Source organism: Puntigrus tetrazona, chromosome 6, assembly GCF_018831695.1.
Source record: "Puntigrus tetrazona isolate hp1 chromosome 6, ASM1883169v1, whole genome shotgun sequence".
NCBI classification, from domain to species: domain Eukaryota; kingdom Metazoa; phylum Chordata; class Actinopteri; order Cypriniformes; family Cyprinidae; genus Puntigrus; species Puntigrus tetrazona.
In genome coordinates, this window is record NC_056704.1 from 8,969,060 (window position 1) to 8,995,868 (window position 26,809).

Consider the following 26,809-nt stretch of genomic DNA (forward strand, 5'->3'; position numbering starts at 1 on the left):
CTCCTGACCTGATCCCAGTCCAGCCGATACTATACTTCACTAACCCAAATGTCTGTTTTTCTGTTTTTTTTTATCCACTGTAATGTAATTTTAACGAATCATAATAAATCTAACTTGTGTTTAGAAAGCAAAGTTTATATTATAACCAAAACAACCAGCATAAGGGCCCATGGAACTAGTTATCATTATTGTAATGCTTCCATTTCCTTCTATTACTTAATAATAAACTCATGATCTAGAGAATAAAATAAGACTGACCAAGAAACCAATTCTGTTTACAAATTGCTGTAGGCTCCAGAAAATACTTGGAAAAATTTGAAAGGGTTAACCATTACAGATTTCAGATCTAATGTCACCAGGAAGATACAGAGTCAACCACAATTGTACCTTTACTCTCTGGTCTCTGGTTACTCAAGTCTGCATAAAACTGATCTCAGACCTGCCTGCCAGCATAACAGAACCTAAACAGCCTAGAGGATAAAATAACCAACAGCACTCACTTGCTTATCTTGGAATCATCTTTGACGGTGTTTTCTTTCTTCCTGAACATCCTAAAAGTTGGAGTGAGGTGAGATTCACCTTCTCTGCTGTGGGTGTTTGAATTAGTGAATCTGCCTCGCGTCTGTTTATCCTTTACCTCCACTAACTTCTCTGTACACACAGTGGTGAAGTAAAGCTGTTCTTCTGTCTTCACTCCGCCCTGAGTAACAGGTGTTGGGCGACACCCAGACCACCTCCTTCAGCAGGACCGGGCAGACCTGTTTCACCTTCCCATTTTTTTTTTTTTCACCCACACATACACATATCTCTATCATTCATCGTTTTTTTTCTTCTAGCCGTTGATTGTAATTAAAAGTTAGCCTATAGCAAAAGGAAAAAAAAGAAAGAAATGCAAGTCACTACATTAACAATAAGGCCAAAATTACATTCTGACACGTAAACCAATCCAATCCCGTCGGAACTGAATTGATTCGGTATGTAGTTTATTAAAACGGACCTAACTTTGTTAGACATATTGCGCTGTTGAGGAATTATTTTTATTAACAGTAGTTCAGTATAACCATAAGAACTGTGAGCTGTACTATTTAAGACTTGTTCACTTGTTAAATGTGTAGTATCTGTAAATGTAAGATGGTGTGGAATGTTGTTGGGTCACTTTCTCTCAGGGCCGTGGTAGTTAGCCCACATTTCTAACATGTACTGTCACATGGTAGGGTGTGACAGAGACTCAGGTCTTGCCTCAGTCACTCCCTCTTTCTGTCTACCACCCTTACCCAGTTCATTTTTTTTTTTTTTTTTTTTGTATTTACTCATTTGCTAGTTTTGTTATTATATTATTTATGTAGAACTCAGCCATAAATTGTGCAGAGCAATTTCAAAGAGTACTGTTGTTATAACTAATGCCACTACCGGGCTAGGTTGTAACATTAATACAACATGGACATGAGTTTAAATTTTAAAAATAAACTGTCAGCACATTTACTTCCCAAGCATTTCAAATGAGACATTCTAAAGGAAAGGAAATATTCAATTGTAAAACTATGAACAATCACACAACAGACACATAAAACTACACTAACAAATACACTTTATACTGTACATACATTAAGGTATTAATAGTGTTAAAACCTCTCTAGTTTTGACATATAGATGGAAATTTGGAGTCAGTTTTATACAATTAATTGAACACATACTAACTTGAAACCAGAAATTCAATGTAGTTTTCTCTGTACCTAATTATCTTCTCCAGTCCTTTTTTTATGTTATGTATGATTTTAGAGACTTCATTCCAGTATTTACTTTCAAAACTGTTAAACAGATGATGTTAGAAGTCACCCCCTTTTTAAGTCAAAATTTAAATAGGATGTTCTAAAAACTATTTATATTTTACACAATAATTTAAAAAAAGTAGTAACTTTAGGAAGTGTTTTCATATTACATAAAGCATGTTCAGTGCTTTGATGCAATCTGTATTGTTAAAAGCTATCTACTAATTATTGATTTGGCCGATTCAAGTGAGGATTTCTATGTCATTCCACAGCCACATTACACTCCTCATACTTTATGAAAATCACACAGCTTGATACTTTACTGTCAAAGAAAAAAAAATCCAACAGTTAAGGAGTGGCTTGGATTGAGGGAAGATAATTCACATTGGGGTGTGGTACTTGCAACAGATGTTTTATTTTGGCCTTTTAGTTAGCCGTCTGTCCTTCAAACAAAAGAAACCAAACATTGGGTGATGAACACTATTTTTTCAGAGTTTAATTTGACAATTATCCAAGTTTTACCTTCCATAAATAAGCCACACCACACTTTAAACTCCCTTGTGTGTAACATTCCTCAGGCCTGAAATGCACCCTGCCTGGAACGCTGTGCATGCAGTTAGGAATGTGAAGATGAAGATGACAACAGAAAGCTGTCAAGAGCTGTGATAGTGATCTACTTGAGACTTCTTAATCATATAGGTAGAAAGTGACTAAAGTTTAGTGTAGTCTCATGAAGTTTGGTATGCTTACAGACCTGATTTGCATTAAACTCAAAGGCAGACTATTTCTTCTTTTTACATTTCTGACCCAGTTGAAACCCATGGCATATGCAAAGACAACCAAAAAATACTTTAACGTTTTATTGTTAAATCAGGAGACTTCAAACCAAAATTCACTCATAATTTCTAATATCCTATCCACTTGAACAGGCTCATCATAAATGGTGTAATACATATCTACTGACGATTAAATTAATTCTCAACAACATTTGTTCACAAAACAAGAAGAAAAAAAAACCCTCACCTGAAAGTTTAAACAATTAGAATGAAAAAAAAAATCCAATTAAAGTTAAAACTATATTTACGAAATAATCACAAATAAAACATTAGCAAATCGCTTTCTGCTTTATGGCTTTGCATTCAGATGAGTCAAAATAAGTCATGACATTTTAAACTAAACTATGGCAGTGTACATGCAAGATGATATTACCTATAGCCCTTCACATTATCTATACATAAAACGGCGTAACGATGAAAATCCTGTGTTCTGTCAGCTGACTCTTTAAGTGACAGTAATATCGTTTTATTGAATGAACACTGAGTACTTTATGTCATCAACATTATTGACATGACTGACCACTAAAGCCCACAGTTGGAACAAATCTTTTAGGTCTTCAGCAGAGTTGTAGACTTTCCGTGAAAGAATAATAGTGGGATTATAATGTGATAGGCAAATTGAGATCTAGGCAGAGTTATGTTTATTTAAAAAAAAAAAAACAAACAAAAAAAAAAAGTTTTACTCTGGATAAGAGAGTATAGTGACACCAAGCATTACCACTGATTATTATACTTGGCAGGATTTATAAAACACTTTCTTGCAGACTATAAATTAATAATAAAAACAAAAAAAAAGTCAATTTACTACCAGCCAGGCTGTACTTAGATCTCTTTAAAAATGTATAATGCATTTTGGGGAAATGGTTTGACTGTATAAGGATCCATAACTTTTAGTCTTGAGAGGATGGTTATATTAAGACGACTTTGAATACTAACAGGCCAGATTTAACTTCCAAAGCCAAAGAAGCCTTTGAAGTAGCCAGTGATGCCACCCTTGCCCTTCTGTTCCACCTTGTCATCAAGAGGCGGAAAAGCCACATGGTTGAGAGCCAGATCAAAGAAGAGAGGCTTGCATGGAATTGGCTGGAAATCTGGAGGGAACTGCACCAGATTGGGCTGCTTGCTCAAGAGGGTGGGGTCTAGCCGGAAATTATCCAAACGGTCAGAGAGAGGCTATGGATAAAATAGAAAAAGCATTCAAATTCTCAAGTAACATAAGTACAAACATACACACTAAGTCATGATTTCAAGGGCTATGCTGAAAAAACAGCTAGAAACTGAGAAATATAGGCTATAAATGATTGCCATCATTAAAGGAATAGTTCATTCAAAAATTAAGGCCGTCATAGATAGATTTGGAGACATCTAGGGATTATAATTTGGTGAGCAAGTGATGTAATGCTAAATCTTTACCAAACTCATCTACAGTATTGTAAGCATGATTACCTGATCTAATATATGAACCATAAAAGCTTTATCACACACACATCATGCTCCTAGACACTAGAGGTGTGACAACATACTTGGCTCAAGAGAGACAAGACAAAATACAGATATTTGGTTTATCAGAATGAGAATAGTTTAATATATTTTGTCTTTGAAAATTGTTAATAGATTGTTCTATTTTTTTTTTTTTTTTTTTAAGACAATGTAGTTTTATTTGTAACATTTCACTAATTTAGAGCTGTAACTAGGCCGGTATTTGGTAATGTGATATCTCACAATGAATATGCATGGTTTGTGTGTACTTCAACAAAAATAATGATTAAAAAAAAGAATTTTAAATGTATTTTAAGAACATTTTACCCATTAAAAGTAGGTGCCTACGGATCGGTTATGTTTAACTTTACTGTATGATTTCAAGGACATTTAAATTCATATAATTTTTATATTTGGCCGCATGCAAGCTCAGAGCAAGGGCTTAAACTTCTTTTGAAACAGCGATGCACAACAAAACACATATTTAGGAATAAATATGTTCAAGTATTTATAAATGATTTAATTATAACATGCACTAGATTTACTGTTTTCCCAAATAAATGTTAAAGGGTCATAAACCTCCCCTCCCCCTATTGTTTTAAGAAATGTGCAATGTTAACATCTCAAAAAAAATGTGTTGTTGGGCTTCATGACGCTTTAAACTACCAAAACAAAATGTAGAAGAGTAGCTTGTTTTATTGGAATTGAAAAAAAAAAAAAATTACCATTATAGGCTGGTTGTTTTCATACACTGCAGCCACACAACCATGATCAAACACGGTTGCATAATAGGTCCCCTTTATTTATTTAAATTAATCTGGGCAAACTCATAATGCTAATAAATGTAAAATCTGGAAAAGTTTCCATTCATCCTATCTTACCGTGGTGTCTTTTATCTGCTGCTGTGGGGGCACCTCAGCAACATCTTCTGTGTCTAAAACACAAATAAATCACAGTCAGTTGCAACTAATGAACCGTTTAAAAACATGGCAAGTGTCTGTGGATGAAGGTGGAAGGTAAATGCAAGTTTCTGGCTCATTAAGAATGACAGAAATGGCTGTGGTCATGTTGACCCACCTAAGATGGCTGCAGCTTGGAGGGAGTACTTTTCTGCATTGACCTCAGCAATCAGCTCCTGGACATCAGGAAGATCCTAAGAGAATTGGAGAAACAGTATGAGGGCTAAACTGACCGCCAAAAGGTTTATGCAGTGAAAGTTAAAGTGAAAGTGATTTGCACATATCTAAAGGAACTACAGAGCTGAAAGAAAACTTTGAAACTACAATCTTTTTTGTTAATCTGTTACATATGATTTGTGAAACGATTAAAAGCAATCTTGTGGCAAGATGCATTGAGAAATTTGAAAAATGCCCTAATTAATCTTAAAATAAAACCAGGAGTTTGCAGGATTTTTCCTTTATTAGATGAAAGTAATGGCACATTAAACTCACTGCTAGTATAATTAAACCAACTGGTAATTTCAATGGTATGACAAATTTTAGAGGCGGCCAATATTTACATTTTAAAATGAGTATATATGAAGATACATCTCTATAGTTAATTTGAACCTTGCCCTCTGCTATTAATGTGGTTAAATTAAATGAAGGTATGTCTACTTAACCACAAAGTTAACACTAGAAAATTAATTCATTTAACTTTTAAAAAGATGCACATTCAAGTTGTGTTCTTTACAATAGCAACAGAACTAATTCCTTTACATTTACTTTCAGTATTGCTATTGGACAGCAGAAAAGTAAAGGAGAGCATAAGACCCTTAACACATTCTAATAAAATATTTGGTATAAACAAATAAATCACCAGTAAAAAATGTAAATGCATCAGTTTTAATTATTTTTGAAAACAATATGCTCTTAAGTTAAAGCAATTTAGAACTAAAATTAAAATGGCCGATGCCCAAAATGGCTAAATTGGGAATATTGAAATGTAATTCGACTTGGCCAAAGCATTCAGAAGTTAAAAATATGCATTTTTCATCTGCTGACCACAAGGGGACACAGCACTGAAACACTGCAGATCAGTCTCAGGTCATGCTTATAACACACACACAAGTTAGTTCTCAATAGGCCAAAAGGTTATGGAGATCTAACCTCACGTCCACTTTTTCATGGTTTTGTAGAATTAATTTGCTAGCTATTCGAAAACAGTGACTAATCAACTTCAATTCCTTTTTCCCAGCATGGTATGAACATGATCTGGTTAAATGTTTGTGAGAAATTGGTTTTAATGGCCTAGAACGAGTTTGAAAAAGTAGGTTTAATAGTAGGAATAATAGTGCCAACGTTTTCAATAGGTGCTACCACATCTGCAGTGCTTGGCCAATAATAATAATAATAATAATAATAATAATAAAAGAAGAAGACAAAGAAAAGAATAACAAGAATGACATTGAAAATGAATAAATTCAACAAAACAATTACACCCGAGTTGTATTTACTAGATCTTGGGGTCTGAAATGCTGATCAGCCGTTTTTGTGACACATTTAACAACATTTTTAGATCCAATGCATCAATTTTGTAAGGGAAGTAATGTGTAGTGTTTGGTACCTTAAGGCTGTTATTGAGGCTCTTGGCTTTGGACTGGACCTCTCTCGTATATTTCAGAACCCTTTCATACAAAACCAGAGCTTCACTCCATTTCTTCACCAGAACATAGGATTGAGCTATATAGAAACATCTGTTCAAAGAACAAACACACACATTTAAAAAGGATTCCTCTTTTCTATACTTTGAACTGAAAGAACATCAAGGCCTTTTTTAGTATTAAAGGTTTACTCCACCCAAAAAAGAAAATTTTGTCAATAATTGCATACACTAGGCTTGCTGCAATAGACTGTTTGAGTTGATACAACACCAGTTAAGTCTCTTATCCACCGTGACACCATGCCACATCGTTGTTTTTAATATAATAAAAATTTTGTTAGGTGAGAGAAACATTGAAACTAAACACAGCTGCTTAGATTAGATAGATTTCATTTATCACATGAGCTGATTGAGAAGAGTGATGTGGACGATGATGGAAAAGTTTCAAAACAAAATGGAAAAAAATGTTTGTCATTTTATATTAGGCATATATTTTTATTTGTTTTGTTGACAAAAGTTCTATGCTCTACATTGTATTTTGTTGTTTGAACTGAATAAGCAATTGTTGGCAAATTGCACAACCCTAAAATACACCCATTTTCGTTCCAAACACAAAATCTTTGCTCATCTTCAGAACAAAATGTAAGAAATTTTGAATGAAAACAGGGAGGTTTTTGACTGCCAAAGAATTAACACCGTCAAGGCCCAGAAAGGTAGAAGTGTTTCAATCTGTATTGTACGAAGTGACAAAAAATGTGTATGTAAAGATAATAAAAATATTTTAACCAATTTGCCTCTGTTAGGGGGTAAGTGATTAATGACAAAATTGTCATCTTACAGTGGAGTAACCCTTTAAGTTGTGATCTGAATTTAGAATTGGCCATTTGTGACTGGATCAAGAAAAAGAAATCATGATACCAGGTGGAATCAGGGCCATACATAAGTCACTCACCTGTAAGCTTTGTAGACCAGAGTCTTAAGCGCTACTTCTTTCTGGAAGGTATGGTCCTCCTCTAGACCCTGCAGTGATGACAGCTCAGAAAGACTCTAAAGAAACAAGAAAGAATAATGTAAAAAGAAAGAAACCTGAAGCAAAAGAGGCATAACGTTTAGGTATATGATGCTCTATACTTTAGATAATATATGCTTTGCCTTCGGCCTACTAACAATTCATGCTCAAGTCAGTTTTCAGAAAAGGAACATCAATTTTTAACAATTAATAGTATTGAGTGTGAGATATACTTAGTTGAGTGAGTCTTTAACCAATCAAGTTAGAGTCTGAAACAGGCAGAGTTGAATTTGAGTCAAAATCAAAAAGGTCAAAGCCAACTAAACACTAGTGTATCAATATCTTAGGCTTGTTTTAACCTTAAATTGAAATTGCATTTTCAATTTAAATATAACTAAACCTGTACTGCACCTTTTTATTTTGATTTGTGATTTCAGATAATCTCATTATTAGTGCTCAGGAAACATAAGGAACACTCCACTTTTCTGTCTTATATTCCAACTCCAAAAGTTGAGTTTTACTGTTTTCGAAATCCATTGAGTTGATCTCCACTTATGGCAGTAGCACTTTTAGTGCAGGTTAGCATAGGCGATTGGTCATTTTTGGTCATCAATGATCTCAGTAGTTACATCATATACTAAGAATGACAAAAACTTTTAAGTTGTAATTGTCTAGGCCATTATGGCTAGGAACTGTACTCTCATTCCAACCTAATAATTAAGGAACTTTGCTGCCAGCAAAACGCAATGATATTAAGCAGTGTCTTGCAACCATGGAGACATTTGTGAGATGCAGTGTTATTCTATTGCACCTGCTTCACCCATGGTAAGGCAGCAAAGTTCCTTGATTCAAGACAGCCATCCCCCTGTCAGTGACCTACAGCTCTATATAGTAAATGCTGTGAGGGAGATTTACCATTAATCACAGAACTGGCTTCACCGATGATATGCAAGATCATCATCTTTTATTATTTGCGCAGCCCTAGTTACACCCCTAACGTTTACATGCATGAAGAATGTGTGATCTCTGAACCTGCAGGATGATGTCATAGAGTCGTATGAGATCTTGTGGTCGTGGTCCTCTCTTATTCTCATCAGTCTGTGGCTCCTTCAGCTTAGCTTGCAGTGCATGAGCCATGCTCTCATTCCTCCTCACTACAGTCCACAGCTTGATATATGTCAGGTAGCTGCAAATAGATACGTATATCACCACTAGGGCTGCAACAACTAATCGATTAAACAGATTATTATCGTTAATGAAAATAATCGACAGCGATTCTCGTTATCGATTAGTCGGGTCTGCCCAGAGTGCACGTCCAACTTCAACCGGACATGTCAAATTACAGCACTGAATAACATTTCTGTGGGGAAAAGTATCTATAATAGTGAAGGAAACAGAATGTGATGCTGTGGGAGAAGTATGTGATTAATCTGCCCACATTAAGCTTATGCATTAGCGTAATGGCTTGCCATGTAAAAACTTTAGTTCAGGGTTATTTCCTTATCTGTAAATGTCACAAATTCACACAAGCATTCCCATTTTTGCAAAGGTATGTCCTAATAGTAAATGTTTACTGAGCAATGGGACAGCAAGCACATGTGTCAGACTGTAAAGGGATACAGAATGTAATTTTGAATATAAATTAGATGTTTTATAACCACATTATAACCACATTGACTGCTCATTCATCATTAATAATGTTTAATTATAACAATAGTACTAATGTTTTTATTTTCTTTTTTCTATTCTATAAACTTCGTGCCATTGCTGCTCAACTAACAGTATTAGTGATTTCCGAAATAATTTTTAGCTTTCTGCATTAGTCAATAGCCTATGCATAAACTCTTACAGCTATAGTTACAGCTGCTGGTTATTATTGCCATTATCTATCAAAAGGCAGAAAAAAAAATATATAATAATTGTTGCAGCCCTAATCACCACAGGTAATTGTCAGACATTTTTATATTCCCACGATTTCACAAGTAGTTTAGTATAAAGCAACAGTTGTCATACTAACCTGTGCAGGTATTGCAGATTAGACACCTTTCCACTATCAGCACCTTCTGCTGCTCTCTCTCTCTGCTTCTGTCAAGGCAAAACACACAAACACATAAGCTGGCAACACTAAGTTAAACAGGTTTAAATCATTTATTTTACATTCTAGGTTTTGGATGTCAGTGTTTGTCATTAATTAGCTAATTGTCATATCCTTTCAAGGGGATTTCGGATGCATGTGCTGGTTGCATCTTTAAGGGCTATTAAAAGTAAAAAAAATCAAATAAATGTTCTTGTTTACAAGCGAGTTTCAGTCAATTTTTATAGTTGTTTTTGCTACTGATTCACTCATGAAGACAATCATCACTAAAGTCAGAACTATTGACACCCACTGTTTCCCCTTCCCCCACTTGAGACAATCAGATCACCTTTCTCTTTTACAATTTTGCAAGTTTAGAAGTAGTAAGCTGCCCTGTAGTGTGAAAATGTAAAAAGGGCCTGTCAGTTAGTTGCTCAGTGCAAACAAAGTAGTAGTAATGGGAACCTAGTATTTTTGTTCTTTTTCATGTGTGTAACAGACAGGAAACGAGTTCTTCGAAAATCATCTATGACGTTTGAAACATGTCCAGTCTTCAAGCTCTGTTAACTATGGTATCACTAATGATAAACATTAGATAAAGCATCTGTATTTACCGAAACCATAATACAAACTGAACAGTGAATAAGTTCTACCACTAATGTGTGTGTGTGTGTGTGTGTTATATATATATATATATATATATATATATATATATATATATATATATATATATATATATATATATATATATATATATATATGATGAAACAATGATGCATGAACCAGACAAGTTATTTTACATGTTAAGCTCAAACTTTTTGGGAAGTGTAGGATGTCTCACCAAATCAGTCCTGAGCTCTTCTCTGACAGCTTGAATGGTGTCTCTACACTCCGCCAGCAGGCTCTCATAAAGACGCTCCTTTGTCTCTTCATTAACTGCCTGTGAACAATAACAGAATTTCATATTGTGTGTATAACTGTGCAGTTAAAACCTTTCAAACTGCATGTGCTCTATAGTTAAAACAGCATTTTCACATTAAAGCTTGTGGTGCAGACTTGTTATATTAGGTTCATTTTGTTTGGTATGAAAGGCGTTTCCTGAACTTAAAGTGATTAAAACTGGATTGGAGTGCTCAAATCTGTAGTGTTTGGAGCCAAGCTGCATTGGTAGCTTTACCTGGTGTGGCATTGATGTAGCATTGTTGTAACTCTATTATGTGCTTTTGTGTATATCCTGCCCTAGCACAAGATTATTACTAAGACTGTAATAATTAATACTTTGAGTAGATAATGAGTAGACTTGTGAAAGCCTAAAAATCAGACTTCTAAAAAAGCTGTAGGAGAAGATAGCTTTTTTTTTGCATATGTTTGTGTTTATTCTGTTAGTTAAGATGTTACAGAATTAAAGTGATAAAATCATCCTTCGTGACACTATCACCTTTAATTCCATAATCTACTGTATTATGATCTACGGGGTGAAAAACCTAAGATTATGAAATTACACAGAGTCAGTTGTGTTATGGGGAAAAAAAAAAACACTAGATAGACGACAACTAAAAAAAAAAAAATCTAATTCAGAATTCTTTACATTTTTCAAAATGCATTAATATAATAAATATAACTGTCAAATATCAAAGTAGTAACAAGAGAAGGATCAAAATATAACTTACTATACTGGTATTTCAGTTGTGATATCAAATTAAGCATGAGTAAACTAGATAATACTATACAATAAAACTCTGCAGTGAAAAAGGGCAAAATGTGTTGAGAATGAAAGACCTGCATGATAAGAGTTTTTAAAGCATTCCTGTTCTAGCAGAGATAATTACTTGGAAAAAAAGACCATATCAAAATGGCATGAGATTCGCACAGATGTGTCATTTCTTACCAAACATAAAAAGGATTATTCAGTTAACTGTTTTTTATTAAAATGATTTTAACTAAAAATTGTTAATTTGATGGTTATGCTACAGAAATACTTTTAGAACACCATGAGAAACAAAGATGAACACACACACCCACAGAGAGCTACAGTCACACCTAAACAACACCTTGCATGACTAACTGCAACCGGATGAGCAAGAATTTCTGTGAAAGCAAGGCCCAAAAAAAAAAGAAAGAGCAAGAAGTTGTACTGCAGTTGAAGCTCAAACTGATAAAACAAGGAACACACTTCCTGAGAATTGTTATCCTATAGAGAATGCAGTCTGGTTCAGATGGGACAGCATACCACAGGTCTTAGTATAAATATGGCATGCTCAGCCTGAGGTGTGACCTGAGTGGGAAAGATACCAATAACAATAACCATTTACTAATAAACTTTTTTTTAAAGTCACATGCATATGCGTTAACTGTATAGAAGATTGAGACAGAGCATCTCCATGAGGACAGCACACAACACTGCGCATGTTATTTACTCATTTACATGCTCAAATTATGACTGGCCTCGTTTTGTTACGTGTATATCATAAACATACCTAGACAAAACTAAAGACTAGAAGTGACTAGTGATGCTTAACTATTATTTGGCCCACCCTGTATCCATTTGTACAATTCGTCTCTGAAAATAGATATTCCCAAATACTTGTTTTCATTTACATTACAACGCCCAGTATGTGTATTTAATGGCCACGGAGGTGGCCCTGTGACCATTAAATACATATACTGGGTATTGTAATGTAAATGAAAACAAGTATTTGGGAATATCCATTTTCATACTAGTTTCTTTGTTAGATTATCTATCGATAATACCGTGTATCAATTGGAAACATTGTGGAAACAAACTGGCAAGAACATATTTGAAGCAGATACTGTGGTTGTCTCCTGCTGCTCCTGACGCCAAAGGTTAAAGGTGTGTGTGGTCAGTTTGAAGCGATGCTGCAGCCACTGATCGGTGTATAAAGTACCACAAGAGCGATTATAATGAGCAGATAGAACCATAAGCTGTCAAACGCTTTCGAGACACTTTGGTGTCATATACCAATATACCCAAGTAAAACACGTTTGGTTGCTGTGTGGGCCTTCATAGTAACCTTATCAAAGAACCTAATATGAAAATATTCCCAAATATTTAATATAAGCTATTATATTTTAGTATTTGAGTATTCTAACGAAAATTATATAGATTAAATCGAGTAATCGGATAAAAACCCTCGTCTTTATTAAAGAGCAATCCTACATATACAAAAGAAAATAAGACAGGTCTCTTAAAAGGAACAAAAAATTATTTTTTTTTTTTAGTATGGCTAAAATTAAATATATTGGTAACAGTGAAAACTAAACCCATTTAGTGCATTTAATTGCCGTATTACATTCAAAATGCAAATACAAATATAAAAATAAAAAAAGGTAAATATAATAACCTAACTGACTTAACTCAAGTTTCAGCCTAACTACAGCTCACACATGACATTAGCCCTTGCTGTCTTTCTGTAAAGGCTATTCAGGCTTTTGTGGACAGGAAACTAACATGGGTCCACACACGTACAATTTCTTTTTTTTTTTTTTAAACAAATGTGTAATTCTTTAAAAGGGAGTATGTGGTTGCAAACAGTGCTCCATGTGTATTCTGGAACAAAACTGAAGTCTGGATGTGCTTGGCTGAAAACCAAAATCGAAAATGCTTAGTATTAATTTATTTTATTAAATATAGTCATATCATTATTTAGATCACAGACACATCAGTGTGCTTGGAACGGCTGAATGGGGAATCTACCAACACATATGTATGGGTAACAATGAGCATAATGTTATTGTTTACACGGCCATCAAGGATGCGCAGAAAAAAAAAATGTCTCCATTTTGCTCCGTTTACACCACAAAAACACAACCCCACTGTTTGTGCGGACGTATCTTTTAAGCAGAAGCAGGTTATCTGCCGCCCAGTGCATGACTAATTTAGACGCCTTTGCCCAGCAGTGACCAAGGATCCAACACCATGCCCACCCTTGCACTAAATAATTTTAGATTAGGATTCCAGCTCAATGTCTTTTTAAATTCTGCCAGATTTTAACTTCACTCGAGGCGAAACACCATCTACTATTAAAGTGCTCAGTTCTGCTTGGACATTGTTTTACAGTGTTTTGTTTCTTTGACGCTCTATATTATTATCAGTATTCCAAGTCTTTTTACTTCCTCTAATTAAGCTACTACTTAAATGAGTAAATCTGTTCAAAAGGTTCCTGACAAATGCTTAATTTATAGCATAAATTAGTTTATCCTATATGTAATGGTAAATTTTCTGCTCAGACAAAACCCTCTAAGAGGCCATGCTTTTAATTGCATTCTATGGCAACATGCAGTTTTTAATCTTAAAAGCTTTAAATCTGATATTACTGAAACGGGCATTATGGTTTCTTTTTTTTTCTTAAATTTGCTAATTGCATTTGCCATTGTATCTATCTTGCCATCTCTGTGCCAATATCTTGGAATACGACCTTGCCCCTCTAGAAACACCCCTATTCACAGCAAGTAGCACTGTCATTTGAACAGCTGATTCTGATATGGAGGGGTCTTACAGTCAGGGAAGATGGAGAAGGGTACTGAGGTTTGCCCATACATAGATCGATGGGGCTGAAAATTGGTCCACATTGTAGTGACACTGTATTTGTGCATACCAGATTTTTTACACCACACTGCAAAACAAGAAACAATTGACAAGGGATTGAAGAGATAAGAAAAAAAATCTAGATGACCCCTTTCATGAAGTTATTGTATTGTGTATCATTAACTGTACTGATCCAGAGCTGTCTCATATCCATGTGCAAGCCACTGAATAGACTGCTGTTGATGTGCAGGTTAGACTGGATGAGTATCAAAGGGAGAATAACAACATAAACAACATAAATCTAATACACGTGTGAGTGGCACTGCATGTCATAATCAACAGATGTATTGTGTGCCCATGGTCATGGTTTGAAAGCTGCTGCGGTGGTCCCTCCATGCCAGGGGACTGAGTAGCCTAGTCTAGATCATTCTTTGAGTCGAGTGATCAGTTTTTTGGAAGTTTTGGATCAGGGATCTTGTCTGTAGACAAGAGAGTTCTGTATCCAAACAAAATACAGCTTGCAAATTATGTGGTGAATCAAGTCATAATACTTTTTCACACTGTTGAATAAACCTTCTGTGCTTTAACTGCCATGCTTCTTGCCACAGAGCTTCAGTTTTCTCTGCGGGGACTACCAACAAACCCCAAATTTGACAAAGTGGTCCTGACTCTGATCGGCTGGAAAAATAGATGGCCCACATGAGGAGGGAACTAGCGGAGGGCCATGTGTAATGTCCCCTGACAGTGAGGATATTGACTTGGAAGCACAGATGGCCTAAAATGTTGAAGTCTCTCACCTTCTGTTATAATAAATTCATAATGATTCATGAAACAAGTGGTTTTCCTCCATTTCAGGTAATGTTTGAAAGGACTCCCAGGTTGCCCATTGACATGATGTTTAAATCTGACATGAAAGAACTGTGTTGTGGGTGTCAGAGCTCCCAGATTCCCAAGATGCTGAGCCCTCTGAATCTGATTCTGTCTAGTTAAGTGTAGAAGACCAGCCTAATTCCTTGACTGTACCATGTGATACAGACAGCAGTAGACAGGCAATTGAGATCTTTAACATATGAACCTGACGGTGGCAAGAACATTGTTCAGGCGGGTGTAAATACTGATACCTCTGACCACTTACAGCAATGTATCAGAGCACCTTCCGGTCAGTCAGGGTGGGTCACTGACAGTCAGAACCAAATACGGGTGGTTAAACCAATCATGAGACTAATTCAGAATATGCATCAGAAGGTCTTGTCTGGGTTGTAGTGTTTCTCATTCATACAGGTATGCGATACTGTGTATCAAAATTAACTTTGAGGATTACATTTTGTCATTGAATTCTGAAATATAGATACCCAATTACAGTCAAATAATTACACCTAAATGATGCCAGCAAGAATGCAATGTGTCATGGAAGGCATAGGAGGCCATATTTGTTATGTGGATAAATACTAGCCTACTTAGTTTGTTATTTGCCGAGTAAATGACAAAAGTTTTTTTTTTTGGCAGATTCCTAAAATATTTGTATTTTCTCTGTACTATGACAAGCGATCAAAAAAACTGTTAAGCACTGTTTTTCATAGCACTCAGTTCACATTTGTTTAAAACACATTGAGCAGAAAAATTTAAGTAATTTTTTTTTTTAATTATCAGCCAACTAATGAAAATAATTGTTGGTTGCAGCCCAAGTATTAACTACTAAAGCTGATACATCTTAGCTGATCACTGCTTTCAATGATAGAAGGACAAAAGTCAATTAGACAGTACCACATGCAAATACAAAAAGAATTGGGAATAAGTAAGTTTACAGACCTGCATAATTGCAGCTTCATTGTCTGCCAGACCTAGCAGGAAGATTCTGGCTTTGTCGATTTTGACAGGCACTGTACGACCTCTCCACTCAACCTCACTCATTACAGCTGCCTGCTTAGCCCTCGTCTGAGTAATCAGAGCCTGAGAGACAGAAGTAGAGATTACAAATGTAAAGTTTTTGAACATGCTAATGCAATTTACACATTTTATAAAACACAGATTAAAATGAATTCACTTGTAATTTTCTGAGAAAAAAAAAAGAACACATAACACGTTTTGGCATGGCATTTTGTCCCAGAAAACTTGAAAGGTTTACATAGTATATTACATCAATATTAATAGATCTGGACTATCAGTCCTGAAAGCAGGGAACAGAGCTGTAAAGACAAAACCTCCAAACCTCCAATTTTTCTGCCATCATGCCACCACCTCCTCCTGCACTCAGTCTCATCTGCATGAGGTCATTTATAGCATTCTGGTCACCTACAAAAAGCACAGATGGGAGTATATAAGCAAAATGGCTGTGGTCTTTAGAAAGTAGTCAAAGCATGCATGAAGGTTAAAGCAGAAGGAGGACTCTTTAAGGCCAGTCTTTTACTCAGTGGCCATATTTGCAAATATCCTAAGCTACTTCCACTAATGCAGGTACAGAAAGTTTGGTAGTTGTTTGAAGGAGAATGAAGCCACATGGAAAATACATATAGGGAACCAGGGTATAGCTACAGGATTTTGTGAGACTTGTGGCAGCAGGTGACGTCATATTTATAAGCATATTTATGACGTCATTTTCGTCAAGCTTGAGTTTTGGCACTTCAGATCTGTTCTACTCCATGAACTGTCGCAAACTGTAATAAAACTGAATGCCCCAATAAAGCTGTTCATAATATACTTTGTTGTCAAAACTAAATTATAAATCATAAACACGACCCATTAATACAACATGCTAACCAGGACTTACTCTCAATATACTCCTTAAATCCTGATTTGTAATTGTGACATCGTCTGATAAAACCAATACATCTAACATACACTAAAAAGGAACTACATGAGGTGTTTTGGGCTGTATTACTGGTTCGTTTCATTTAGCATGCTGTCTGCGTAACAAACTAGGAGCATATTAACAGACAAATTGTGTTCATATTTAAAAGTCCAAACAGTCATTAAGCAACAGGTGCTTGGAAACCCTTTTGTAAATGATTTGAAAAGTCTGCTGAGTTACAGACTATTGAAAGCGTTTTTCTGCCAGTCACTGGACAATAGTCAAAGAGACAACACTGCACCGGGAGAGTCAGAGCTCGCAGTACTGGAGACATCTTTCAACTGTAGCTAGGTTTTATATATCTCTGAAAGTTGGTAAATATAGTGCTAAAGTTGCACTCGTGTGTGAGATGGAAGCTGATAGCAGCGGGCGGTGGATATTTGTGGCGGTTTGCAACAAATAAATCAAGTTATGGGAAACAATGGAGACTGTCTGTGAGGGTGTCAACAGGTCTTGAGCACACAGAACTAGCAGTACTAGTAGAGCGACAGGATTTTTTTTCTCAACTAGTTCATTGTTTGCAGATGGTTTCATTATGTCAAGTGGATACAAATGTGCAAGAGGACAGTAAAAAATTGTCAGCAATTACTTATAATTACTTAGCCGTTAATATACCTGGAAAATAAAGTCTTACATTACTAATAAATAAATGTTTCCCACATTACTTGTTTGTCGACTGCTGGTCGTTTTACACAATTGAATGCACTGGTCTCAAAATCAATTCCTGGAGGCATATGCAATTATTTTAACACTTTATTTTAATAATTTCATACATATCTATTGTCCAATCTAGGGTAGGTGCAATGTTAAATTATTTTCCAGGTTATTCATTTAATTATGGTTTTTCTTTTAGGCTCCTGCATGCTCAAGTCATTTAGAGTACATGGCTACATGTATAATTACCAACAAATAGAAAAATAACTCATTTACATACACAAAATAAACATCTGGTTTAACTTGACAATTACACTACTGTACTGTACAACCCAAATTCTGGAATTGTTGCTTTGTGTTGTTTTTCTGGTCACAGATTTGAACTATATAAATAAAATATTGTTTCTTTTCTCAAATCCTCACCGTCTCACCCTCTAGATTCACACCTTGTTAACTTGTTGTGCTAAACACGCAGGGGAGTGAAACATTTTTGTTGGCATGAATTAAGAGTTTGTTACTATAACTTAAATTGTTATAAAAATGAATTTAGTTTTAAGAATGAATAATGCTACATCTGTACCGTTTGTGTTGACAGCACGGGTCAAAGCAAAGAAACTGGAAAAATCTCTGTGCATATGGGACAAGGCCGCAAGACCTTTTTGGATGCCCATAGTCTTCAGGCCTTAGACGAATCTGCATCACTCATCAGCATGATTCTGTCACTGACATTACTAAACGGGCCCAGGAATACTTCCAGAAACAATTGATAACAGTTTACTGTGCAATCTGCAGATGGCAACTAAAGCTCTATCATGCAAAAAGGAGGGCATGTGTAAAGATGGTCCAGAAGCCCCCATTGTGTCCTAAAGGGTCATTTAAAATTCACAGTTTCAAAGTGGAAAAATGTTTTATGGTCAGACGAATTCAAAGGTGACATTCCTGTTGGAAATCATGGACACTGTGTTCTCTGGGCTAAACAGGAGAGACGACATTCAGTTCAAAAGCCAGCTTCTCTGGTATTGGAGTGCATAAATGCATTCGGTATCAGCAGCTTGCATGTGCTGATAAGAATTCTGAATGCTCAAAAGGCATATAAAGATTTTAGAACACCACAGGCTCCCCTCCAAACAGTGTGTATTTCAGTAGCACAATACAAAATACACCAGCATGGCTTCAATCCTAGAAGAGTCCGAGTGCTGAATTGGCCTGCCCGCGCCCAGTTCTTTCACCTAATATAATGATTAACCAAGACATTTGGTGCAATACGAAAAATACACCAAAAGACAACCACAAACTTTTCAGCAGCTGGAAAGCTATATCAGGCAAGAACTAAAACCAAATTCCAACACCAAAAATCCAGAAACCCGAAACCTCGATGCCCAGACGTCTTCAAACTGTTCTGAAAAGAAGATGCTACACCATGGTAAACATGAACCTAGTCCAACTATTTTGAGACCTGTAGCAGGTATCATTTTTGAAATAAGCCCATTGTGTGCATAAAATTCTGAATTTCTCAGTTTAAACATTTGTTATGATATCTATGCTCTATTTTATAACTACACGTATACAACATTCCACTGAATGGTATGTGCAAGTAAAAAAATGTATAAAAGGACATTAATAAAAGCTTTTTTCAGAAATTCTGGAAATACGAACATATTCAGAATTAGGGTTGTATATGTACATATGAATGTTATAATACATGTATTAAATTTAATTTAAGAAAAGCACACCTTATTCAAAGAAATGGAATGGAAACCCACTCGGTTAAATAGGGAAAAAAAGTTTTACGCCTTAATTTATTACTGAAACTATATACATACACTACACAGAATTTCTGAGGGTGGGGTGTGTCGTGTCAATTCTTACATCCATTTTATTGTAAAGTAATACAGTTATGATAAAATTATAAAATTTAAAAATAAAACAAAAAGAACTAAAATAATGCATGCACAAAAGAGAAACACACCCCAGGTAACTTAACACGCTAAACAACTGCTAAAATGTTGAAATGGCAATAACTAAAGACTTATTATGAGTCTCAATAGCAATTTCAATAGCAGTCAACAATAAAACAAAAAGGAAAGACAAAATTAAGATACAGCTTATTCTCAGCTGAAGGAGACCAACCTTGCTAACACAGAACGATCCCCTAATGTTAGTGCTTGGTTCTTTTTAGGTTTTACATTTTGAAACGGTAAAATAACATTTCACATACGCTGCAGGGAGTTACTAGCCTAACAATAACTTCTACAGAACATTGCCTAATGATTATTTTTCTGCACATTTGATCAATTCTGCCTAAATCCTATGATTGGTTGTGGTATACTCTACTGTTAATTAAATAAGGAACAAAACTAGAATATTTCACAATAACAAAAACAGTCTTAGCTTCTCACCAATGTTATATGCGCAGTATCGGATGTTAGGTGAAATCTCTTCCACTCTCTGATGATAAAGCACTGCTTGCTCCTCAGTAAAAGCACTTGCCAGTTTCTCATAGATGGTCCTACAAAGAGTTGACAGAAAAAAAAAAAAAAAAAAAAAAAAATGTACACATCATATAAAGGATAAATATACACCAAGCATTAGAGATGCACTTGACCAAAAACTGTAAATGAAAATGTAATTTAATAAATGGATTGTTTAATTTAACTCAGTTTTAATGACACAGAATTAAAGTAACAACATGTTACAAAATATTAAATAAGTGGACAAAATATTATTAAATTTCAATATTTTTATTCCGTTTAATGCAACAGAATCAGATACCTTTTTATAAAAAAATCTAAATTATACAAATAATGTACAGTCCTAAAAAGCTCTTATAGCATGTGAGCACAGCAGATCCTAGAGCAAATCAGTGAATAAGTGGGTAGCATCATTTTACCAGCATCATTTTACCAGCATCGCCATGTTGCTGCACACTAGTGTTATTGTAATCAGGAACAAGTATACTACAGAAACATTTTCTGTCTGCATGTTATTTGAGTACTTAAATGTAACACAGAATGGTTAGCTGAGCTTCACACTGTAAAGTGAACAGACGAAATGCGAATCCTGCAGTGTGGCATGCCATATTTTAAATGCCTTTTAAAAGTTACATTTAAACAAAACGCCGTAAGTCAATCATTTTCAGTGCCCCAAATTTGGTGAATCCATTCTTAGTTTGCTGCAGGGGCAATATCATCATTCGGTGCCTGTGGAAAATAGTCCCCAGCTCCCAACAACTATTAACTATGATAGGTGCATGAGAGTGTTATTACACCTACTGCGGCATTCCACCTAGAAACAGCTCTCTCATGCGCTCATCACATGATGTTATATTCAATACTGTTGTGGTCATGTTTACAGAAATTACCTGACAGCACAAAGCTCTTTAATGAGATTTCATAAGCTCATGCAGCTCAGAGATTGGATCATAAGAGCGCATTCTCTCTGGAACGCACACTTACGTTTGAGGCACGTCTCTGAATGCCACCGAGGGAAGAAGCGGTATAAAAGATATCTGCTGTATTATGCATGAGTACAGCGCAGTGATGGGGTTGAACAAGCTCTCTATGGAGCTAATATTATGACAAGGTTTTAAAATGAAGAACCTCGTAACATCAGTTTTCTAAAATTTAAAACGGCTCTGCGTTACATGTGTGTGTGGCTCTTTCTGGTTGATGACTGAATTCACAAAATGGCCTCAAATGATTAGTAAATAAACTGCACTCCGTTCTGTTTTATAACACACGCACGCACAAGTGGCATGTAACATTCAAACAGAGCTGCAAGAGCTCGCTGTGGCCCTTTCACGCAGGAGGTGGAATGCACTGCACCGCAAAACCCATTCATTCAATGGCTTGTGCTGCAAGTGTCTCTGCAAACACCAAAGCGCATGCGCAGCGGAGTTGAACTTTTGCCGCATCGCTGAAACCACCGGTAGCACTGTGTAAAAGGCACAATACTCACCAACTGCTCAATAACATTTTCATGCATTTTTTTTTTTTAATAAGTCAAGAGAGACAATAATAATGACAATAATAATAATAACAACAACAGCTCTATTAATATTTATCATCACTCACACAGTGTTCAAATTGGGATCTGTAATATATTTTCAAATAATTCTCTTCTGCTCAGGAATGTTGCATTTATTTGTACAGTAAAATTGTGCTATGTTGGTATAGTTCATATGTAAAGTTGTTTAGTGTTTTGTAATTGATTTTTTCTTTAAAAATCTGGGAAAAACAATAAGCAGCACATTTTGGCTATTTAATTTATTCAATTGTGCAAACATGTCAAAATATATGGGACAAAACACAAAAAAACTGTGTTCTGTATTCAGCCCTCGGTGCAATGTTTTATTTTGTTCAGCTTCAGCCAAGAATTATTTTGGTGAATCTCTAGCCAAGAGGTAAGTGATTTTACGGTGACGTCTATAGTTCTCACACAAGATTGTTTTGTTGAGGTAATAACATCCTTATGTCGTGGTCACTAGATGTAAAGTCATAAGACTTATGTTGAGGAAACATCTTATTTTTCTTGTGGCCACAAGAAGCTGCGCAACCATAGAAATACAGGGTTATGAGAGACAAATTTATGAATATTTATACTGATTTTGATTTTTTATATTGAATTAAGTAAATTTTATATTACAGAAATAATTACATATATTAACTACAGACTAACAGACTGTATGCTATTGCATCGGATGCAGAAACAGCATTTCAAAAATAAAATAGGACTACAAGGAAACATTTTTATCAATTCCACCCTCTTTCTATAGGACCATTCAAATCATTATTATGAGCTTTTGATTGCCTATAGCCCAATAAGCAATCAAATTCACATACAAAACGTGTATCTGTGTACCAGCAGAAGTGATGATTATTAATGTGTCAGTGAAAACCACAAGGAGAGTGCATTAACGTTTTAATATTTTGATAAAGTAAGCGAAACTGACTCGATCTCTTTATATGGATTGAACAATCTGAGAATTAGTTTTCCACTTCAATTGAATTATTTGCATTTCACTCTCTATAGACATATTATTCATGTCTGTAAAGCAAAGACACACTTGATGTTTCACGCTCACGTTTACAGACCAGGAGGGAAGCACGTCTTGTTTGCTTTCATTATTTCACAAAAATCTGATTTGATTTTTTTGAGTGCATGCAAATAAAAGGCAGCCCTTTACAGATTAGAAAGAGACATTACTCTTATTTGTTTGACCAAAAATGAGCAGTATTTGCACAAGCTATCCGTCCTGATGTGAGTGCATGCTCTTCACACTCAACACAGAAATTAACATCGCACATTTGCCTGGGTTAACATTAGATTGAATGGCTATGTAAAATTGCTAATACTTATACTATATTGTCAAAAGTATTTGCTCACCCATCCAAATAATCAGAATCAGGTGTTCCAATCACTTTCATGGCTACAGTTGTATAAAATCAAGCACCTAGGTATGCAGACTGTTTTTACAAACATTTGTGAAGGAATGGGTCGCTCTCAGGAGCTCAGTGAATTCCAGCATGGAACTGTGATAGGGTGCCACCTGTGCAACAAATCCAGTCATGAAATTTCATTGCTCCTAAATATTCCACAATCAACTGTCAGCTGTATCATAAGAACATGGAAGTGTTTGGGAATGACAGTAACAGTAACAGTCAGACCACATAAACAGACGGAGAGGGGTCAGTGGATGCTGAGGAACGTAGCGTGAAGAGTGAATCGATACAGATCTCCAATTTTCATGTGGCCTTCAGATTAGTTCAGGAACAGCTGCATCCAAGCCATACATCAAGTGCAATACAAAGCGTTGGATGTAGTGGTGTAAAGCATGTAGCCACTGGACTCTAGAGCAGTGGAGATGAGTTCTCTGGAGTGACGAATCGCGCATCTTGGTCTCGCAAGCCTTGCTTTGGAGGTTGTCACGAGAACGGTTCTTGTCTGACTGCATTGTGCCAAGTGTAAAGTTTGGTGGAAGGGGGATTATAGTGTGGGGTTGTTTTTCAGGAGCTGGGCTTGGCCCCTTAGTGAAAAAAACTCTGAATGCTTCAGCATATCAAGACATTTTGGACCTTTCCATGCTCACAATTTGATGCTAGCCCCTTCCTCTTCCAACATGGCTGTGCAGAGTCTGGTGCAGATGAACTTGACTGGCCTGCACAGAGTTCTGACCTCAACCCAACAGAACACCTTTGGGAGTGGAGACTGAGAGCTAAGCCTTCTCATCCAACATCAGTGTGTGACCTCACAAATTCACTTCTGGAAGAATGGTCAAAAATTCCCATAAACACTCCTACTTTGTGGACAGCCTTCCCAGAAGAGTTGAAGCTGTTATAGTTGCAAAGGGTGGACCAATGTCTTATTAAACCCTATGGATTACAAATGGGACGTCACCAAAGTTCATATATGAGTCAAGGCAGGTGAGCGAATACTTTTGGCAATATAAGTGCATTAGAGATGATAAGTCTTATTTGAGGTTGCTGAATGATAGGCAAGCGTTGGATGCACCTGATGTATACTAAGACTAGCCATTAACAATCTGTTAGGCATGGACTGCGTGACTTTGGAATTTTTTTGGCACCTAAAAATTTGGTCAACCAAGTCTCATCTGGTCGACTAACGATTAGCTGACTATAATGGGGCAACACTAAATTATACAGAAAAATAATTTAAAGCAATTCAGGAATAAAAAGGGGAAATAAAAATAATATATATGTTTATCCCAAACAAATATAATAAAATTAATATTAATAATAAAACAAATGTTTATAAAAATGTTTTATCCATCTCTGATGGATAAACATTGCCATGAAGAAAATGTTGTTCCCTCAATATGTCAATAAAATCATTTACCTTTTAGCGATTCATAATCAGACAGAAGAATGGTGACCCCTGAGCTTCACACCCACACCAGAGGCCTACTGCAGCTGTGTGATTGGCCAAAATGCTTTGTTCTACTTTTCAGAGATCATATATGCTTTCCTGTAAATGGGCTCTGACCAAGATTTCGTATGATCTGAATTTCTGCATTTTGAGTGTTAGAAAATTAAATGAAACCTTGAAAACTTGAAGCTGTATATTTAAAAACTGGTTATTTACAGTCTAAGAATTTAGAACAAAAAATGTTGTTTGAAAATACTTGGCTACAAAACTCTGCTGTAAAATTTTCAAATTTAAGAAGAAAAAATTAAAATAAATAGATCAACGCGCAACAGATTAATACATGGTTTTCTGAGACAGCATGCCTACAAACCACCCTAGAGGGTCACAGTTTAACCTATCAGTCTTATTAAATCCTGTAGAAAAAAACCTGCACTTGTTTAAAAAATGTGCATGATGAAGGATTAGAAAATTACGAAGTTGTATAACATGGTCTTACAATGACAATACACTAATACAACATCAGTAAATACTTAGAATGAAAGTAAGCACTAACTTGCACTTGTTAAAGGCCTCCATTGCAGATTTCCATTCCTGCAGTTCAAATTGAACCATGCCATTCAGATAAGAAGTGTATGCCTGCATAAAACATGAAAGACCATTACAGTTCAATCAAGTCAGCAATAAGATTACCTCAGTAACTGTTAAAATATATTAAAAACCTGTACTACGGTAAATAGTGGCTATATGACTTTTTTCACCTTACATTAAGATATTTTTTGTGACCTACTCAAAAGTAAAAAAAAAAGAATTATAAAAATAAAAAATAATAATTAAAAAAAACACACTACACACAGGGTTCTGTGACTGACTTGTGGAAATGACATTTGTCTGACCTGAGCTTCTAGTTTGGTCTTGGCATCCACACGGGAACTCTCACACAACTTCTCTAGCTGCTCCCCATGTTTGGCTGCTTTCCGCAGGCGAGCCAACAGGTGGAAACGCTTTCGGGGCTCAGTGTTAGCTTCTTGTTTCAGTTGCATGGCATAACTCCATGCTCTTTCTGCCTCCATTAACACTAATAACAGATGTCTGTAGTAGAAAGAAAGACAGGCTCATACCAAAGACAATATGCATCTTATTTACTGAACATATTTTAGGTTCTAAAGCTTACCGGTTGTCTGAAAGCAACTCCACAGTTACTTTCTTCCCAGTAAACTTGTGTCTGTTGCCCATTTTAAAGCCCAATGTCTTTCTCAACCGGCGTAAACGTCTTGAGCAATAACCCCTGTTAAATTCACAAGGAGAGGACCAAAACAATTTTAGTAAAATGCTGTCTTTATTTCACAATACAATGTGTTGAAGCTGACCTGTAGCGCTGGTAATCCCCGTGCCTGAGCCCATGCTGCTGCTGAGAGTCCTTAATGATCTGCAGGACTGAAGTCAGTGCTAAGGACAATAAACCTATGCCATTTGAATTTAACTGCAGCATGCTGGGTTCTTAAAGTACTAGCAAAAGTGCAAGAACTACACATTTAAATGAAACATCATCCGCTACTTTAATCAACACTCTAATGTATATGAAAACCGTACAGAAACTCTTGATTATACAGAAGCACCACTTAACTAGTCAGTACTTGTGTGACACGTACCCCGTAAGACCCCCGTATCACTGTTCCTCTCTCCACTAAACTGATTCTCAGTACTAGCTAATAACTAGCGACTTAACAGTGAGGATACTCTCCAGACCAAGACTCCCGTCGACGCTGTTCTCTTTATTTCCCTCCATTTGCTGTGTTTTCACCTCATTTTGCTGCTCCGCGGCCATTTTTACCAAGCACACGTCTGTAGAACCAGCGGATGAGGATAAATCGTCTTCCTCTTTCTTCTGTTATATGGCTGTGGTGCGAACAAAATAGAATTACCGCCACCTACTGTGCTGTAGCATGAACCTAATAAACTACATACAGTCGTGGTCAGGGTTATCGGATAACCTTAGTAAATACGATATTTAAAAAGACTGTCAAAATAAATATGCATTGTTTATTAATTTGATATTGTATTTAAATTAATAAAAAATCTTTAATTTGGGGGAACATCGCATTATGAAA

General features: G+C 35.8%; 1 protein-coding gene across 1 annotated transcript; it reads right to left on the minus strand.

Annotated features, from left to right (window-relative positions):
- Positions 1-2,614: 2,614 nt before the first annotated feature.
- srp68 (signal recognition particle 68) lies at positions 2,615-26,574 on the minus strand. The gene is made up of 16 exons (XM_043241779.1): positions 26,439-26,574; positions 26,069-26,135; positions 25,873-25,986; positions 25,595-25,790; positions 25,255-25,337; positions 20,216-20,325; positions 16,524-16,606; positions 16,124-16,264; positions 10,610-10,708; positions 9,712-9,779; positions 8,727-8,880; positions 7,638-7,732; positions 6,650-6,779; positions 5,162-5,237; positions 4,966-5,018; positions 2,615-3,778 (listed from the first exon to the last, which is right to left on the minus strand). Exons 1-16 carry the CDS (start codon positions 26,524-26,526, stop codon positions 3,551-3,553), a joined length of 1,785 nt encoding a protein of 594 aa, XP_043097714.1. The 5' UTR covers positions 26,527-26,574; the 3' UTR covers positions 2,615-3,550.
- Between the last annotated feature and the right edge of the window lie 235 nt (positions 26,575-26,809).